This window comes from Zeus faber, assembly GCF_960531495.2.
Source record: "Zeus faber genome assembly, chromosome: 20".
NCBI classification, from domain to species: domain Eukaryota; kingdom Metazoa; phylum Chordata; class Actinopteri; order Zeiformes; family Zeidae; genus Zeus; species Zeus faber.
The window spans coordinates 20,324,360-20,343,111 of NC_137207.1; the positions used below are offsets into that span (position 1 = coordinate 20,324,360).

Sequence of the window (18,752 nt, forward strand, 5' to 3'; positions counted from 1 at the left end):
CGTGTGCTCAACGCAGGTGGAGGCTGCTGGCGCTTTCCCTGCCGTGGTAAAGTGATAGCGCTGGCGGCAGCTTGACAGGAGCACCGCTCACCTGTGTGTTGGGGCTGCGGAGGTTAAACCGTACAGGGCTCTTCACCGCCGGTGTGCCTTTCATTTTCCGTGGCTGGGGTGTGCACGTGACTGGGGAGCAGAAACATGCAAAGCGCCTGATTCAAGGCACAGCACAAGATGAGAGCATAAACCCCTCACGAGTGGGGAGTAATGCTGTCCTAAAAGGCAAGCCATTTTAACATTTAATCCATAAGACCAACTTGTCACTTACTTGTTACTAGTATCTATTCCCATTGTTACTAGTATCTATTCCCATTGTTACTAGTATCTAATCCCATTGTTACTAGTATCTATTCCCATTGTTACTAGTATCCATTCCATTGTTACTAGTATCTATTCCCATTGTTACTAGTATCTATTCCATTGTTACTAGTATCTATTCCATTGTTACTAGTATCTATTCCATTGTTACTAGTATCTATTCCCATTGTTACTAGTATCTATTCCCATTGTTACTAGTATCTATTCCCATTGTTACTAGTATCTATTCCCATTGTGACTAGTATCTATTTCCAAAAAAATAAATTCATGTTACTCGTAACAGCCAGGAAAGGAACTAGTCACTTATGAATAAGTACCAGTACTCAACTAATTGTGACAGGTAAAAATTAAATAGATAGTAGTAACAATCGGAATAGATACTAGTCAGAGGCAAATGCTTTATCTCTAAAGTGTCTCCATAGGATTGAATGACAACATTGTCATAACAGTTGGAATAGCGACTAGTAGCTAAAATACAAGTAGTAGTAACTTTTAAAAAGTGACTATTTGATCCTATGGACTAAATGTTGAAACGGCTTGCCGTAGTCTTGGAGAGGAGATTCCCTAGTTTTCATAGTTCACATATCAGACAAAGTAACCGTGGGGTTGTACACTTGTCATACATGCTGATGCTGCTCTGGGGCTTATGGGAATTGCACTTTGCTGAATGTAGTTCAGGTGGTGTGGCAATTATAGATTAGGTTGAATGTTATTTTGTGTGTGTGTGTGTGTGTGTGCGTGTGCGTGCGTGCGCAGGGAGGGGAGCACTGCTACTACCACGGTCGGGTTCGAGGCGTTCCAGGTTCCTGGGCTGCTCTGTCCACCTGCCACGGCCTGCGGTGAGTCCAAAATAAGACACTTTATCTCCCCTTAAATACAGCGGGGGCTCGAACAAAGACGGGTGCTTTGAGCGAGGCGTTGAGGAAGAATGAAATGGCAGATTTTTATTGACAAATTTTAAGTTCTCCCCGCAAAATATATCGTGTTATTCTGCCCTTATATTCGATATCCCCTTTTGCAGAACCCGGCACATTGAGCCGTACCGGTCAGGAGAATGAACAAAATAATTATAATTAATAATAATTACAAATTTGAATCCACCCATCATAGACCATCTGACCACTTCAAATAAAATTTGAAGTATTTCGAATCTTGTGTCTTTAGGAACTTTACGATTTTTGGTCGTAAAGACGAAAACACCATCAGCTCATCACCCAGCCTCGCTTTCGGAGTTTTTACTCGAATCAGGATCTCACAATTTTTTATTTTTTTTTTAGTACCATGCACAAAGCCGAGCTTTTTAACCGATGGCAGCCATTTTCTAACCATGTATTCAAGCCTTGAGTTATGTGAAGTCCTCTCTGTCCGCTGCAGGGGGATGTTCTCTGACGGAACCTTCTCTTACGGGATCGAGCCGATCCCCCGTGCCGGTGGAGAGGTGAGTGGGCGGGGCTGGGGCCAGCTGGGGCGGGCGGTTGTCAGAATGCCGACTCTCAATAATTATGAAAGTAAAAGACGATGTTGTTCCCTGAAGAAATTCATGTTCTGTCTTCATCCTGCACCGATCGGTGGCTGTTTACTTTTAGATATTTCCAGACGTACTGAACCCATTAGCATACTGCTCGCGTGCAAACAAAGTATTGTGTCTAATACGGCCGCCGCCTTGGGCTGAGTCTGGACACAGTTGTGGTCAGTGAGAGAACGAGAACGCAGCGCTTTTAAAGGGAATGAACAGAGAGAGCTCATTCATCTGCATTTCTCTCTCGTTCTCTGACTGTCTCTCGCTCTCTCTCTCTCTCTCTCTCTCTCTCTCTGACTTGCTCGCTCTCTCATGCTCTCTCTCTCTGTGACTTGCCCAGACTCTCTCGCTCGGACTTTGTCTCTCGCTCTCTGACTCGGTCTCTCTCTCTCTCTCTCTGTCTCTCTCTCTCTCTCTCTCTCTCTCTGTGTGACTCTCTCGCTCTCTTTCTGTCTCTCTCTCGTGCTTTCTAAAATGTTAAAATAAAGATGCTTAAAAATCAAAAAATCTCTGTAACTCTCTCTCTCTGTGACTCTCTCTCTCTCTCTCTGACTTGCCCACTCGCTTTCTCTGTGACTCTCTCTGTGACTTGCTCTCTCTCTGTCTCTCTCTGTGGTTCTTTCTCTCTGTGGCTCTTTCTCTCTCTCTCTGACTCTCTCTCTATCTCTCTATCTCTGACTTGCCCACTCGATGTCTCTCTGTGACTCTCTCTCGCTTTCTCTGTGACTCTCTCTCTCTCTTTCTGTCTCTCTCTCGCACTCTTTCTCTCTGTGACTCTCTCTCTCTCTCCCTCTCCCTCTCTCTCTCTGTGACTCGCTCTCCCTCTGACTCTCTCTCTCTCTCTCTCTCTCTGACTCGCCCAGTCTCTCTCTCTCTCTCTCTCTCTCTCTCTCTCTCTCTCTCTCTCTCTCTCTCTTTCCGTGTGACAGTGATGAAGCCTCATGCTGAGGCACGGTAAGACAGGGGCAGGTTTGGTTCTGAGAAGATTGCGTATCAACTCAATAAGTTTCCCGGTTCCCAATAAGGTTCTCACGCCTTTTAAGGTACGCCTTCAACTTATCCCAACGAAGCCGTAACTCTGGAAAATCCAAAGTCCGACATTGAAAAGCAGAAAGGAACGGGCTGTGTGGCTTCTCATTCGACATGTCCCCCTTCAATCTAAACGGCCCTGAATTGATTTCGTTATGTCAAAAATATGTTTTCAAGCTTGTGGGAGTCGCAAGCTCCCGGACGAGGAAAACCATTCGCCAAAACCAATGGTTTTCCCCAAGCAGGAGCAGTGGAAGTCATTGAGCTCGGAGGTGGTCACGATCGATTTTGGAAATACGGATTTCCGACTTCCACTGGAACGCAGCATCACTATGGAGAAGCGGGAGGCTTCATTTTCTGGCTGATACTCAGAGGATGGATCTGGGGACCCTGATGAGGGACTTGGTACTCACTGGGTACTTGGATATCTACCAGACAGCGGGTGTGGGATAATTAGGTATTTGGTCGCTACTTGACACCGATGAGATACTTAATCAGATACTCATGAGATGACAATGAACTTATTAGATACTTGGATACATAGACGGCACTTATCAGACACTTAGGGAGATTAGGTGATGATTGGATGGCGGATGATGATTCAAGTCGAATCAAATCTTAACTCAGATTGTAGTTAAAACACGCATACAACACTAACCACGCGACAATCGACGCAACCTCCAGGAGTACGGCGCTCTCCATGCCAGTCTGATAATATGACCGGGTTCTCAACGCGTCCTTGAGGCGCTTGAGGCGCTTGAATTTCGCCATCAGAAATTCAAGTATTGGATTACCTTGAAAATAGCCCCCTTTTGTGCTTGAAAGCTCCTTGAGAAAAATGCAGTCGCTGAAAACATGTGATATTGCCCCTCTGTTCCGGTATTCAAATCGGAATGTAATAAAACATTTTATCAGATTTTATTTTACTATAGATCATTCCAGGGAAATGTATATTCAATCCAGCACGGTTGGAAATACACGCTTATAATATTAGATGACAATGACATTAATAATAGATATATAGACAGATATACTCATATAAATAATAGACAATGAGGCTAGGATTTTATTTTCATTTATGAAGATCACATTGGAAATGTATATTTGTTTCGCTTGAAGCCCTAGAACATGAAAAAATAGTGCTTTAAAAAAGTACTTGAAAGTCCTTGCATTTATTTTTTATTTTTTTTTTGTATTCCCAGACCGAACCCCTAAACATAATGCAATAATAAATAATGCCGATGAGAGACTTTGGAGCCGGAGCCAAATCCTTGTATTAAATGCTTCGATGCGTATGATAAACTAAACCCGCCTCCTCTCCTCCAGCACCAGAGTGACCACGTGGTGTCCTGCATGCCGGCCATCCACCTGGTCCAGGACCCGTGTCCAGGTGGGGTCCAGCAGAACCTCTTTATGTCGGCTTTCTTCCTTAATCTCCGTATGAGAGCTCTTAATTAACATTACAGAGGATTATTCACCGCGCGCACAGTAGTAATTATTAAGTAGTTTAGAAGTTTTAAGGTGGATGTTTTGAAGTTTTTAATTGTTAAGGTTTTTCAGAACCAAAACCACAAACCTTGTTGTTTTTCTTATTTCTCTCCCAATTTAATTCAGTGCGATTGACTTTAATGACCTGGGAAACATGTGTTTACATTTACAACAACGTGGCGAAAATAACCTAAATTAACAGAACATTTAAAAATTTGCACTGACGCGTGTGCGCGTGTGTGTGTGTGTGTGTGTGTGTGTGTGTGTGTGTGTGTGTGTGTGTGTGTGTGTGTGTGTGCGCGTGTGTGTGTGTGTGTGTGTGAGAGAATGACATTACATTACAGATAACCTTAAATCTCTCTCACGGTGACCCCGCCCTTCCTCATGTCATGTGATCCCTCTCCCTCGACCCCTACTTCCCTTCATTCCGGTTCATGACTCGCTCTCCTTTCCCGATATTTAAGCCTCTTCTCGCCTCTCCTCATTCCTTCTCTAGCTCTCTGCTTCTTATCCTCCTCTCCGCTCTTCTGTTATCTCCTATTGGTTTGTTCGCAATATCAGTATCTATCAGTATCTTCTTTCTCTCTCGCTCGCTCTCTCCCTCTCTCTCGTTTCTCTATTTTTGTTGTTTTTTGGTTCCTTCGTAATCAAGTTTCTGCTGTTGTGACATGAATGACTGAAAATAAAGGAACCATAAAAGTCAAAAAGTCTCTCTCTCTCTCTCTCCCTCCCAGGTTGCTCTGTGAACAGCTCTCAGCCCGACGGAGGGACAGACAGAGACTCTGAGGTGGAGGAGGAGGAGGAGGAGGGCGAGCGCTCAGAGCGAATCTCCACCGAAACTCTGAGACGCTCCAGGAGACAGGTCCGGCTCCCACGCACAATAAAACACATGTGACATGCACGACGCGGGGGCGGTACCACGTTTTTAATCGCCGACACCGATTCTGTCAGGTGTCGGCTGATGAGTACCGATCTGAGAGTTTGTCTGCTGTCATTGAATGCAACGCGCATTCGCCATTGTCTATATTTCCGCGGCCAAAAAAAGCAGGAATATTATTATTCCAATATCTTAGATGTTTCAGATGCTCTTGGGGTCAGCTGATCAGCGTCCGCATCCGTCCAGCCCCTCTGGTCCACACACACCGCCCGCTCTCCCTGGGCCCGTGAATCGTCTCGTATTTAGTTTCATTTGTCTTTCAATTCAGATTGGTACCGTACGACTTTGACTTCCACTTTGCTGTCTTTTTGACTAATAAGGAAAAGCAATAAGGATTAAAAAATAAACAAATAAAACAAACTCAACATAAAAAGGCGGAATCTGATGAGATAACAGAGGTTTATTTAGTGAGGCCGTCTCATTGAGATAAAACCTAAATTCCACCAGCCCCGATTTAATATTTTTCGCATGAGATGGATGGATGGATGGATGGACGGAAAACCTTTCCCAACATGCGTGTTGATAATTAAACTGGGTTCAAATTCAGAATTAAAGTTACGGAACACCCCTGTCTGGGACTTGGGAGAAGTCAAATTTTCATTGAAAATCAAGGCTCTAAGTTCATTCTATGGAGCCCAAAAGCCTTCAATTTAGGCTCAGACACCACAGCCCCACCCCAGAGAGGAACACCATCACGTGCACGTATCAGGGCACATGACCCCGCCCAGGGCTTGGCAGCGGCAGTCTGCACACTTACAGTACGCAAACACCATCAATGTTTTACAAAGCGCTACCATCTGACCTGCAGCCGTGAAACCCCGCCAAACGGCATCTTTCCATGCCGGGGGTGTCTGCGCGTCTCGCCTCGCACGGCTCTCTTTTCACGCCAGGAAAGTTATCTCGTCCAAACGAAACCAGACACAGACACACACAGACACAGACACACTCAGACAGAGACACAGACAAAGAGAGACACACACACACACACACACACACACACACACACACACACATGTACGCCGCTGCTGCCACAAGATTAATTTTCTGGAGTTGCGACAATTTTCTTGGAAAACAACAATTTTTTCAGTTTTCCTGATGATTGATTAGCGCTGCCCAAGCTGCTGTTCTTCTTTTTCTCAAGGACACACTGTGTGCGCGTGCGCTGTCCTGGTGAAGGTTGTTCTCAGCAGCAGTGGTGGAAAGACTCCTTGACACAAAATGGAGTGAAAGTATCACAGTGGTATTTCTCCTTAAGTAAAAGTGTGGAAGTACTGAAGTATTAAAATTAAAAGTACTTGTCCTACCCAGTCTCCTGATATCACGCAATCTATAATACATCATAAAGTGTTGTTGTGGCTCATGTTCTGCAGATGATGCTCATGCAGATCCTGATTTTTATATATATATATATTACAGTTTATAATAAAATAGTATCTGTGGAGTCAATCATTTACGGATTAGGTTATCAATCTCATTATTGGTTTGATAGATCCAGTCCCAGATTTAAATATATAGAAATATAAATCCAGTAATTTAAGTTTGATTCATAAAAACAGATATGTGCTCCGAAACGTGGTGACGTAAAAGTCGAAAGTCTCCAAAGCGGAATATACTTTTTCCGAGTACAGATACTCGAAACTTGATAAATGGACTTAAGTACAGTAGCACCTTGTGTCGATTACGCACATTTTGGTATGTTTTAGTATTTTTAGAGCTTATAGAGCTTATTGTGCGTAATCACCAGGTGTCATGACATTTCACTGCATATATGTATGACCGTATGTATATGTATGTGACAAATAATCTCTTGAACTTGAACTTGAACTTGAACTTGCGATGTACTTGTACGTTGTTCCTTTCCGCCACTGGAAGTTCTGTCCCTGTGGTTTCCTTGCGCCCCCTGCAGGTGAGACGGGGGCAGCGCACCGTCCAGACTGAGACCAAGTACATCGAGCTGATGGTCGTCAACGACCACGAGCTGGTGGGTGCAGTGAGACGGGGAAGAGCGGGTTTCAGCTTTGGAAGGGTTAACTTCCGGTTGTTCCCGGGTTGCTTCAGGTTGACTTCTCGTTGTGATCTCTCCTCTTTCCTTCACCCCTCCCCTCTCTTCTCTTCTCTTCTCCCTCTTTCCTCCTCTCCCCTCCATTCTTCAGTTTGTCCGTCTTCGTCGTTCAGTCTTCAAGACGAGGAATTTTGCCAAAGCTGTGGTCAACATGGCCGACGCGGTGAGGGCAAATGACGACGTCCCACTCGGGCTTAAAACAAAACAAAAGAAATGACCTGCATGTAAAGTCAAAAATACAAATGTGAAGGGTTTTTTTATCTTTTCTACCGTTCCTCCACGTTCACATATTTGCACTTTCACCTAGTCTGTTTACCTTTTGCTCACCGACCGCTTCCAGATCTACAAGGAGCAGCTCAACACGCGCATCGTGCTGGTCGCCATGGAAACCTGGTCCTCGCACAACATGGTCTCCGTGGGCGACGACCCCTTGCTCACCCTGCGCGACTTCATGAAGTACAGGAAGGAGAACGTCAGGGAGCGCAGCGACGCCGTGCACCTCTTCTCGTGAGTTCCATCCCGTGCGCACTTTGCGTTACGGTCGAACAGCCTCCCATGCGTTAGGCCGAGGGGGGCGGTGGCATTTCATCAGGTTTTCCAGGGTTTTATGGACTCTTTTGGCTGCATCCGCTCTAACTCGCGCTATCCCGACGCACACCAGACACAGAGGATGGGGTTGAAAAGTACCAGTTTATTGTAGGGAGCCGGCAAGATGGAGCAAGCCCAGAGGAGATGGGAAACATGTCACGGCAAGGGCTCCTCCACTAGTGTGTGTGTGTGTGTGTGTGTGTGTGTGTGTGTGTGTGTGTGTGTGTGTGTGTGTGTGTGTGTGTGTGTGTGTGTGTGTGTGTGTGTGTGTGTGTGTGTGTGTGTGTGGATGGGGGTTTTACCCGTTGATTGCTCTCACGAGCAACAGGCGTACAGCCACCCCGTTCCCAGGCCCAATTGGCTGCTTAAAGCACACCACCCCCACACCGCATACCCCGAACCTAGCGGAGGAAAAAACATGCCGCACTCAGAAACAGGGTTCAGAAACAGCTGGATGCAGGGACCACCCTCCCCCAGGACGACAGCAGACCTCCCTCCTCCCTCCCGCAGCTCGGGGCCCTCGGCTGCTGTGCCGGCCGCTCGCTTCCTCCTGGGAACCTGCTGTGGCCAGCGCTAACACTTTGGACGCTACCGTGCCGAGCGCGATTGCACTTAATTTATAAGTGTTTACGTGCCATAAACAGTTGAATGATGGAAGCCAACGTTTGAATAAGGCCCGGGGCGTTGATTTTTGAGTTTTGAATGGTGGCGATCCGTTCGACCGTCTCAGATTTCTTGTTAAACTTCCTTTGAGATCAACCGACGCTAATTCATGCATCTCATAGAAAAACACAGATTTATCGTGTGTGTGTGTGTGTGTGTGTGTGTGTGTGTGTGTGTGTGTGTGTGTGTGTGTGCGTGTGTGCGTGTGCGCGCGCGCGCGCGCGCGTCTCACAGGGGCAGGACCTTCCCCAACAGCCGCAGTGGGACGGCCTACATCGGCGGCATCTGCTCGCTCGCCAGGGGGGGCGGAGTCAACGAGGTGGGACTTCCCGCTTGCGTGGCGGAGAAATGCTGAGTCGACACGGCCGGAGACGCGGAGCGGTTTCCGTTTCGTCGATTGGCTGTTGACGTTGACCGTTTTGTTTTTCCATATTTACTATTATCGCATGGCTGCGCGTCTGTTTCTCTACGGTGTGTGTATCTGTGGGTCATTTATAGAAGAAGAAGAGAAATCGTCCCCAGGGGGGAAACTTGTCCTCTGCATTTAACCCAAAACTATTTTAGGAGCGGTGGGCCCGAGGACCAACTCCAGATCTTGACGTGCGTGTGCGTGTGTGTGTGTGTGTGTGTGTGTGTGTGTTGGTTCCAGTACGGCAACGTTGGAGCCATGGCCATCACACTGTGTCAGAGTCTCGGCCAGAACGTCGGCATGATGTGGAACAAGGAGCGACCTGCAGCCGGTACGATCAATACCACACCGGCATCTGATACGGTGCTGAACAAAACCACAACAATGTCCGCCACCTGATACCACATCGTCAACGATCTTTCCCCCATAAGCTCCTGGAAGTTAGTTACCAGCCACGGCACCAAGCCTTTCACTGACCCCCATCGAGGTTGCAAATACTTAATTTTCCTGGAATTCAAAGTGCTTCTCTAAAACAGAATTCCAGCCAACGTCCTCCTATTGTTTCTGCTGTTTTAAAGATTAGACATTGACAAGATCCTTCAAAGGACTCCTGTTGCCTGAGTTTTTCACAGTTTCTGCCTTTATTGGACTCACAGCGCCACCCAGTGGCGAGAGGTCAACGGTGCGGCAGAGCGTTCTACAGCGCATTAGGGAAAACCTTGTCTTTTGCAGTGATGGTTGTTTTGAAGTTTTTAAAAGTTATAAACTTTTAATAGTTTTTCAGAACAAAAACCACAAACCTCATTGTTTTTCTTATTTCCCTCCCAATTTAATTCAGTATGATTGACTTTAATGACCTGGGAAACATGTGTTTACATTTACAACAAAGTGGTGAAAATAACCTAAATTAACAGAACATTTAAAAGTGTGTGTGTGTGTGTGTGTGTGTGTGTGTGTGTGTGTGTGTGTGTGTGTGTGTGTGTGTGTGTGTGTGTGTGTGTGTGTCCAGGAGACTGCAGGTGTCCAGACCCCTGGTTGGGCTGCATCATGGAGGATACAGGGTGTGTGAGTCCATCTCTTCCATTACTGTACATTAAAGCCCCTCTGAGGAATTTTCAAAATGGAATAAGGACCTGTAAGATCATTTTAAATCTGGTCCAGAACACATGGTTCCTAGATGTATGGCAGATTTTGTTTTGAACTAATTGTCATTGCACAGAGCACTGAGGCAGCAAAATGCATTTCTCTGCATTTTACCCATCCTAGTAACTCGCCTATCAAGGAGCAGTGGGCTGCCATATAGTGAGCCCGGGCAGCAGTTAGGAGGTTAGGTGTCTTGCTCAAGCCCTCAACCCCCCCCCCCCCCCAAAAAAAACCCCCAAAAATCGGTGACTTTCCAGACTCACAATCAGATTTTGATTGTCATCTGACCCAAACATTTGTCATCATTATATAGAAATTGCCGATCATTTTTATTTGCTTATGTTATTCATCTAAATTAAACTGACCTTTGTGGGTAAATGGTGAAAATCTCCTTGTAGGGGCTTTAGGAATAGCAGCAACTGAATGACATCCTCAAAATACTTATGAATAATATAAATCATGAAAGCTAATGGATAATATTCAAAAACATTTGCTGTTATTTTGTCTTTAACTAGTTGAATGCGGCCCATTTCCTTTAACTAGTCACAGGAAATGTAGTGGTATTTTATATATTATATATACACAGTATCATTTTTTTTTATTTCCTATTGTAGGTTTTCGGTTTTACAGATATAAACAAATAAATCATTAATTAGATGGATTTGTGCCAATTAAAAAAATAAAACAAATGACTAAAGGAGGTAAAGTTCCTCTCCTCCTCCAGCTACTACCTGCCCAGGAAGTTCTCCCGCTGCAGTGTCGACGAGTACCTGCGCTTCCTGCAGCAGGGAGGGGGGAGCTGCCTCTTCAACAAGCCCAGCAAGGTGAGGGGACGCTGGGGGAGGGAAGGGAGGCCGCATCAGGACCGGATCATAGCATTTCAACCGAAAATACCGCGGATATAATGAACGGAGGCGGCCGGAAGGACTAGTACAAGTTGCAATTCATCCTGAAATGGGGCCCATAGCGGCAGAAGCAGACAAGCAAATTAACATGTAGAAAATACAGATTTTGCTGTGGACCCTTGAAGTCTCTTCATGGACTCACAGGGGAAGTCAAACCCCAGTTTAGGGGAAGCCGAGCCATTTGGAGCGGGTTGATGGAGGTTGACGACGGCTCCGCCGGAGGTTCGGCCGGTCGAGCTCCCTGATTTATCGCCACGAAGGATTCAACACCCCCTGCGTTGGGCTGGGTCATAAAAGTATATGGTCGTTCCCCTCGGCAACCGACAACTAAATTGGGGTTTCCCGGCTGCGCTTTTAAGTTGCCTCTCGTGTTTTAATAGGTTTATTTCTGCTTCTGCCGAGAGATTACATGGTATTTATTGACAACCAATGACAACCACGCATTCATTTTGAACCAACTGTGATTAATGTCCCGAGTGAATGTTTACACACAACACACAGGATTGTTTTCTGGTTGTCCGTTACGTAATATAGTTGTTTAAAAGCAGTTGTCCCCCGGCGTGTGTGTGCGTGTGCGTGTGCGTGTGCGTGTGCGTGTGCGTGTGCGTGTGCGTGTGTGTGTGTGTGTGTGTGTGTGTGTGTGTGCGTGTGCGTGTGTGTGCGCGTGCGTGCGCGTGTGGTCCAGCTGCTTGACCCTCCAGAGTGTGGGAACAGCTTCGTGGAGCTGGGGGAGGAGTGCGACTGTGGGTCCATTCTGGTGAGTACACTGAGGGCCCCTCTCTGTGGCCCCTCGCTGTGGCCCCCTACTGGCCGCTGGCATAACACTCGTGAACCCCCGTTGTTTCCCACATAAGTGAATGGAACCAGAGAACAACTGCTGAGTACATTTATTTTATTTGGACCTTGTCCTTTATTGAAATAAGCTTATTTCCAGCGTGTCAGTGCATCTTCTTTTGGTTATTTGTCAAATTACTGCACTGCCTAAAATATATTGGAATATTTATATGGTTGGGCTTTTCTTTTCTGACTCTTTATTCTAGGTTACAGGTTGTCGTTTATTCTACTGAGCATGGACTGGTTTGAAGAGCCCCCAAAAATGCACGTGTGCCAATGCCTTGTCCATGATTATTCTTGATTCGATTTCAGTGTTTAAATGAACATGGAACTTCACAGACTTGTGTGTTCGTAGGTCAGATACTGAATACTGTAAACTTCCGTCTGGGATAAAATGAGGGATGAACAAAATTGTGGACTTTTAAACAATAACAAATAACTGCAAACTGCCCACTAAAAACAACAGTGGTTTTCTGCTGTATGACTTAAAGGTGCAGTAATTGACATTCATGTCATATTTAACATTCTGAAGAATTTCAATGTTGTCTCTTTATGACTTTTGCCTCAGTTTCCTGCACTCAGCAAACAGTGACACTCTCGTGTGGTTTGTTGTTGTTTCCAGCCCGGTCCGTCTGTTATGTCTCCAACAGACGGACCGGGACTATTTTCTATGGTAAAATGGTAAGAGAAGTTTTATGAAGTTATGATGGAGTGTTTCTGTCTCTAGTGGTTTAAAATCACACAAAACGTGTATCTTTAAAAATGCCTTTACCAGACATTGCCGCTTAAAGAGGGTCTGTAAATGATGGGTTTGTAATGGAAGTTATCCAGTGGGAAGTCAAGTATGAATGAAACCACAGTGGAAGTTGATATTTTGTTTATGTTTGTGTTGACGCACAGGAGTGCTCTCGCAGGGGAGGGGCCTGCTGTAAGAAGTGCACGCTTACCCATGATGCAATGTGCAGCAACGGTCTGTGCTGCAGGAACTGCAGGGTGAGACGGGTCCACCCGGCACGCAATCTGCCCCCTGATCAATTACTGTTTATCTTCTCTTCTTTCTCGTCATGCTATGTTCTCCTCTCAGTTCTCATCCTTCGCTCCTTTCTCTCCGTGTGACAGTACGAGCTGAGGGGAGAGACGTGTCGCGAAGCCGTCAGCGACTGCGACATCCCCGAGATGTGTACGGGAGACTCCAGCCGGGTACATCAGCCAGACCAACCGTCGGACCTGACGAATGACTAACCCGACGAACGACCGACCCGACGAACGACCGACCCGATGAACGACCGACCCGACGAACGACCGACCCGACGAACGACCGACCCTACGACTACAGTTTACACCATCATCATGTGGTTGTGTTTGTAGTGATCTCTTGTCGTCCTTCTTTCTGTTGATGACTGTCTGTCAGAGCCGCGGGTTTACGTCTCTTGATCAATGAAATGATGGTGTTTTCTTCTAACAGTGTCCCCACAACGTCCACAAGCTGGATGGCTACACCTGTGATGCTGGTCAGGTAAAGTCCATCTGATCTGATCTCAAATCTGTTTCTAAACAATTGGTGTTCTTTTTTTTTTTTTTTTTTTCATTTTATAACATTTTTTTTTCCACCTGTGCTGTCAACATGCTGGGCATACAACAAAGAGGATTTGTACGCCACTGCCTCTAGGTCAGAGTTAGCCTGCGGGTGTAGTTCAAGTTCTCAAGGATGACAAGAGCACAGTTTCGCCACCACACGCGTTTTCAGGGCCCTCCGGCACAGAGACCTGGACGACTGGGGGTTGTTAACACCAGTTTATTGTAGAGAGTGGGCTAACCGGAATTAGCCAGGAGCCGATAGATCATGTCATGACACGGGCTCCTATCTTGAGTGTGTGTGGGAATGGGGGCTTTGACCTGTTGCTCGTTAGATCAACCGACGAGCAACAGGTCAGAGCCTCCCTGATCCCAGCCACCTCGATCCAGGTCAGGTGTGGCTGCTCACCACACCATCCTCACACCACAAACATGCACCGAAAAAACAGAGTTAATTCGGCCCAGGAAAACTGGAACAGCAGTTCGGAACGTGGCCTCCTCCTGTCATTGTTATGGCAGTAAATGAGGAAGAAAGGCAGAGGGATGTAACCAGGAGGGTGCTGGTTGGCTGAGACCCTGCACCCCAGGGGCGCACACATACAACCAACCCCCAGGTGCAGGCACAAGACACCCAGCCCTAGCCGCCAGCCCTAGCCGCCCGCCCCGCCGGCGGGACCCCCGTGCCCACCCACGGCCCGCGCAAGGGCGAGGCCCGCCCCACCGCAGCTGACCAGACGCCCCACCCGGCCGCGAGCCCCGAGCCCACATCCGTGTACCCAAGTGTGCTCAGCGCACGGCACCCGGTTGTTAGCCCCCAAACAGTAGTCTGGTAGAGTTGTTCGGAGTCGAATTTGTGTGGGGGTGTATGTGTTCTAAGCTAATATGAGCGGGATTAAAATTTCCGGGACAGGCGAGAAGCACGTCAGGGCAGGAGCGTGACGGGCAAGATCGCGGCTGCCCGCCAAATCCCCACCCACATAGCTCGCACCCCACCCATCCCGCAAGCCCTGGGCCTATTGTGTGGTGTATGTGCTGTGTATGAGTTTTCGCACTGGGAGAGAAAGGCGAATCGCAAACAGTTGGTGTTCAACCCATTTGAAGATACTGAGACTGGGGTCACAGAAGAATATTTAATATCACAATATAATATTCACTCACAAATTCAAAATCCCCTTAAAGAGATACCGCGGTCCATCACGACATCCCATTGATCGAAGTGGTAACGTTGCCTCATGACTTAAGACTGTAAATGCGTTTTTCAAATAAAACGCATTGGTCTTTAAAATGGTCTACGATGATATGTGACCATGTCTTAATCTCACCGTGGTATAATATACCACCACTCCTCTCTTTCTTTCTCTGCCTCCCCCTCTTTTTAAAAATCCATTCTCTCTCTCTCCCTCTCTCTCAGGGTCGTTGTTATGGCGGCCGCTGTAAGACCAGAGATGGACAGTGCCGGGCGGTGTGGGGACACAGTGCGTTTGGACTTTGCTTCTGTTTCATGTTGTGCTGAACAACACCTGGAAAAAAAACCAAAACTCTCTGAAATCTCTCTCTCTCCCTCCCTCTCTCGCTCTCTCTCTCCCTCTCAGACTCCGCCGACAGGTTCTGCTACGAGAAGTTCAACTCCGAGGGAACGGAGAAGGGGAACTGCGGGCGCGACACCAGCGGACACGGCTGGTTGCCGTGCAACAAGCAGTGAGTAAACAAGTCTTATTTTAAAAGCTTTCACTCGGGATAAGACCTTCTTTTGTTGTTCTTGTTGTTGTTGTTGTTCTAGTTGTTCTACTTCCTCTTATCACCCGAGGAATCGCTGTCCCGAAAATGGAACAGCCAAAAGTGCTTGACAGGATCTCCCTCCCTCAGGGACGTGCTCTGCGGTTTCCTGCTCTGCACCAACCTGACGTCCAAGCCTCGTTTTGGGGAGCTGCAGGGCGAGCTGACGGGGCTGACGGTGTACCACCAGAACAGATACCTGGACTGCAGGTCAAACGCTCCCTCTACCTCATCTCCTGAACGGAAGCCATGTTTGTGTTTATTGGCCCGGCGAACTGCTGGACTCCCGAAAAACGTTTTTGCGCATCCGCCGGCTACATAATAGATGGACAAAAAGAGGTTGTTATTTTGATACAATGCTGTTATTTCGACAGAATTGCCGTTGAAAAGGGTGTCTTCTATTTCCAGAGGATGTTTGTCGACGTTAAAAGCGCAACAATCGATTTGCAAGCGGTGAAACGGTGAAAGTGCGCTGGTTTCTAGCAACACATATGATCTTGAAATAATGTACGAATGACATGAGGCTATGAATAGAGAAATAACTATAATTTTATTTTGTAGAACTTTAACTTAGAGACTTTAAGATAGATCGTGTGCCATATCTATCACAGGGAATTTATATTCAAACAAAAACACGGAAACATTAAAGTGGTAAATCCGTAAAATTGTCTGTGTTGGGCGGATTACACCACAGGCGCCGCCAGGAAAGGCGGACCCCGCCACCAGCAATGGAAACAGCATGGAGAGGGGCCGTGCGCTCCTGGTCTCGCTCGTAAAGTGTCTTTGAACAAAATAATCTCGGGGGTTACCACTTTAAATGTTTTCCCTTCAGAAGAATATCGTCAAATGAAATCTGAGAGAGAATGGCGCATTTGGCGCCCTGGTGACGAGGCCGAGAAAAGCGATGAACTTCCGACTCCCCGTGACCTTTGACCTCAGAGGCGGCCACGCGGTGCTGGAGGACGGCTCGGACCTGGGCTACGTGGAGGACGGCGCCCCCTGCGGGCCCAACATGATGTGCCTGGAGCGCCGCTGCCTCCCCGTCAACACCTTCAACCTGAGCACCTGCCCCGGCTCCTCCGCCGCCCGGATCTGCTCCCACCACGGGGTGCGTCTCCCGTCCGGTCCGGCCCCCCCTCCGAGGGGCGGAGCCGACGAGGTCGTGCATCGGCGGCGGGAGGTGGGGTCGGGGATCTTAAATTCGGACGTTTCCCGTCTCTGGGAAATCGACTGCTTGCCGTGATAGAGATTCTCGCTGAATTGGAAATGAGTCGTGAGAAAGACACAGAAGACTAGAGATAGAAAGATAGATACTTTACTCTTCCCTGGAGGCAAATGCAATTTTTTTATTTTGTGGAGGGGGAGGGGGAGAGAGACTGACTTTGACGGTTCCTTTATTTTCAGGAAGTCATGTCACAGCAGCAGAAACTTGATTACGAGGGAACCAAAAAACACAAACACACATAGAGACAACACAGGTCAGTACAGAGTACAGACGTCTCTCTTCAGAGACAACTAGGTACGCAGGGAGCTGTCGATGTCTTCACCAGGTTTGAGACGGCTGTTCACTATAAGGATGAGAGAGAGAGAGAGAGAGAGAGACTTTTTTTTTTTTTTCTCTCCACCTTTAATACACAGCAAGTCAAACTTTATCTCCCCCCCCAGACATGCAGTAATGAGATGAAGTGCATCTGCGACCGCGACTACACGGGGACGGACTGCAGCGTGTTCGACCCCATCCCCGAGCCCACGCCCGCAGAAGGCCCAGAGAAGTACAAGGGTGAGCCCTCATTTTTAGATTCACGCGCAGTATCATTCTCTGCTTGGTCGGCGCCAAGATACAAAGACCCCACGCAGCAGAAGGAACCAGGCCGCGACACGGAGGTCTGCTCGGTAGTCACCCCAACCCAGCAGCGGGGAAGTCAAGCCCCACGGACGTCTACGCCACTTCTTTTTCGCACTTTTTTTTTTTTTTTTCTTCCCTTTTTCCTGAAAATGCATCACAGGATTCCGCTCCCTCCCGCTTTTCCTCCTCCAGGTCCCAGCGGCACCAACATCATCATCGGCTCCATCGCAGGAGCCATCCTGCTGGCAGCCATCGTCCTCGGTGGAACCGGCTGGGGGTTCAAGTAAGAGTCGTGTCTGTGTCTGTGTGTGTGTGTGTGTGTGTGTGTGTGTGTGTGTGTGTGTGTGTGTGTGTGTGTGTGTGTGTGTGTGTGTGTGTGTGTGTACAAAATTAAGTAAAACGTAGGGCCAGGCATTGTGGCTCAAAGGCAACAAAATAATATAATTTGGTTTAATAGCAATATAAAAAAATTCTGCTACAAATAGTTAAAGTTTTACAATGTTTTCTGATTCCTTTTCATATAAATTGTTGAAATATGGTTTTGCTTCCTCGTGACAATGACGTGTTGCGTAGAGTAGAACGCGTGACACTGTGCGTTCCACCTCACACTCCTTTCACCTTGTTCTCTTCTCACCTTTTTCTGCCTCCGCCTGGATCCAGGAACATCCGAAGAGGAAGGTACGACCAAGCACATCAAGCCATGGTCTAATAAACTGAAGTCTGTCACAGGGGTTCCCAAATATATACTTTGTCTGCCTGTAATACACTGACGTGGGGTTAATGTTGAACTTAAACTGATGAAGTGTTGAAGTGGCAAATATCATAAATAATCCCACCATCAACGGCGGAGTTGAGTAAATATATATATATATATATATATATATATATATATATATATATATATATATATATATATATATATATATATATATTCGTTTATTTGTATATTTCTTAAATGTTATTGTTTCACATTTTTGTCTTTCCATTTTTTTTTTTTTTTTTGACAGAATATATTTGATTCTGAATCTAAATCTATTATGTCGAAAAAAATAAATAAAAATGTTAACACTTAAAACAAAAAAATAAAAATACATACGTATAATTTTCCTGTGGGCCCCCTGTAATCCCTCGGAGGACCCCCTGCGGGGCGGCGGACCTGAGTTTGGGGACCCCTGCTTTGTCATCCATCTTACCTCATGTTCCCAAATTTTGGCCCGCTCCAGCGCTTCAAATGCTTTCAATGGTATTAAGTGACGCGGACATGAACGCCCTTCACGTTTATTTATTTAATCTATTTTATTTTTTCCAACATATTTAGTTTCCTTATATTCACATCTCCCGATCATTTCCGGTCCCTGCTCCTCAAACAACATTTAGGATGAAACCGGCCTCATTTTTATATCTTTTTTTTTTTTCGTTTGTCGTTTGTAAAGAGCAGAGTGGGCACAGTGTGTTTCCTTCCATCTCGCTGGTGTTCACACTGTGGGACGAGCCCCCGCGACAAGTTCAGTTTTTCTGAAAAATCGGGTCATTTAAGCGTTTCCGTATCTGAATGGCGCAGAGGAGGAGTCGTGGTGCTGAAGTCAGCGGTTTGGTTTTTCGGACT

At 46.7% G+C, this 18,752-nt stretch overlaps 1 protein-coding gene across 1 annotated transcript in view; it reads left to right on the forward strand.

Annotated features, from left to right (window-relative positions):
* The window catches only part of LOC307245440 (disintegrin and metalloproteinase domain-containing protein 11-like), a gene marked incomplete at its 5' end in the record, with an annotated part of 28,168 nt that extends 10,179 nt beyond the window's left edge, over window positions 1-17,989 (forward strand). The window contains 22 exon segments of the mRNA XM_080021015.1: window positions 1,129-1,211; window positions 1,747-1,810; window positions 4,247-4,310; window positions 5,143-5,270; window positions 7,252-7,326; window positions 7,499-7,570; window positions 7,748-7,914; window positions 8,893-8,977; window positions 9,308-9,398; window positions 10,077-10,128; window positions 10,935-11,034; window positions 11,801-11,872; window positions 12,850-12,942; window positions 13,069-13,149; window positions 13,415-13,465; window positions 14,936-14,999; window positions 15,117-15,222; window positions 15,391-15,510; window positions 16,240-16,408; window positions 16,966-17,080; window positions 17,339-17,429; window positions 17,807-17,989. Coding sequence (XP_079877141.1) covers window positions 1,129-1,211; window positions 1,747-1,810; window positions 4,247-4,310; window positions 5,143-5,270; window positions 7,252-7,326; window positions 7,499-7,570; window positions 7,748-7,914; window positions 8,893-8,977; window positions 9,308-9,398; window positions 10,077-10,128; window positions 10,935-11,034; window positions 11,801-11,872; window positions 12,850-12,942; window positions 13,069-13,149; window positions 13,415-13,465; window positions 14,936-14,999; window positions 15,117-15,222; window positions 15,391-15,510; window positions 16,240-16,408; window positions 16,966-17,080; window positions 17,339-17,429; window positions 17,807-17,855 — 1,992 coding nt within the window.
* Between the last annotated feature and the right edge of the window lie 763 nt (window positions 17,990-18,752).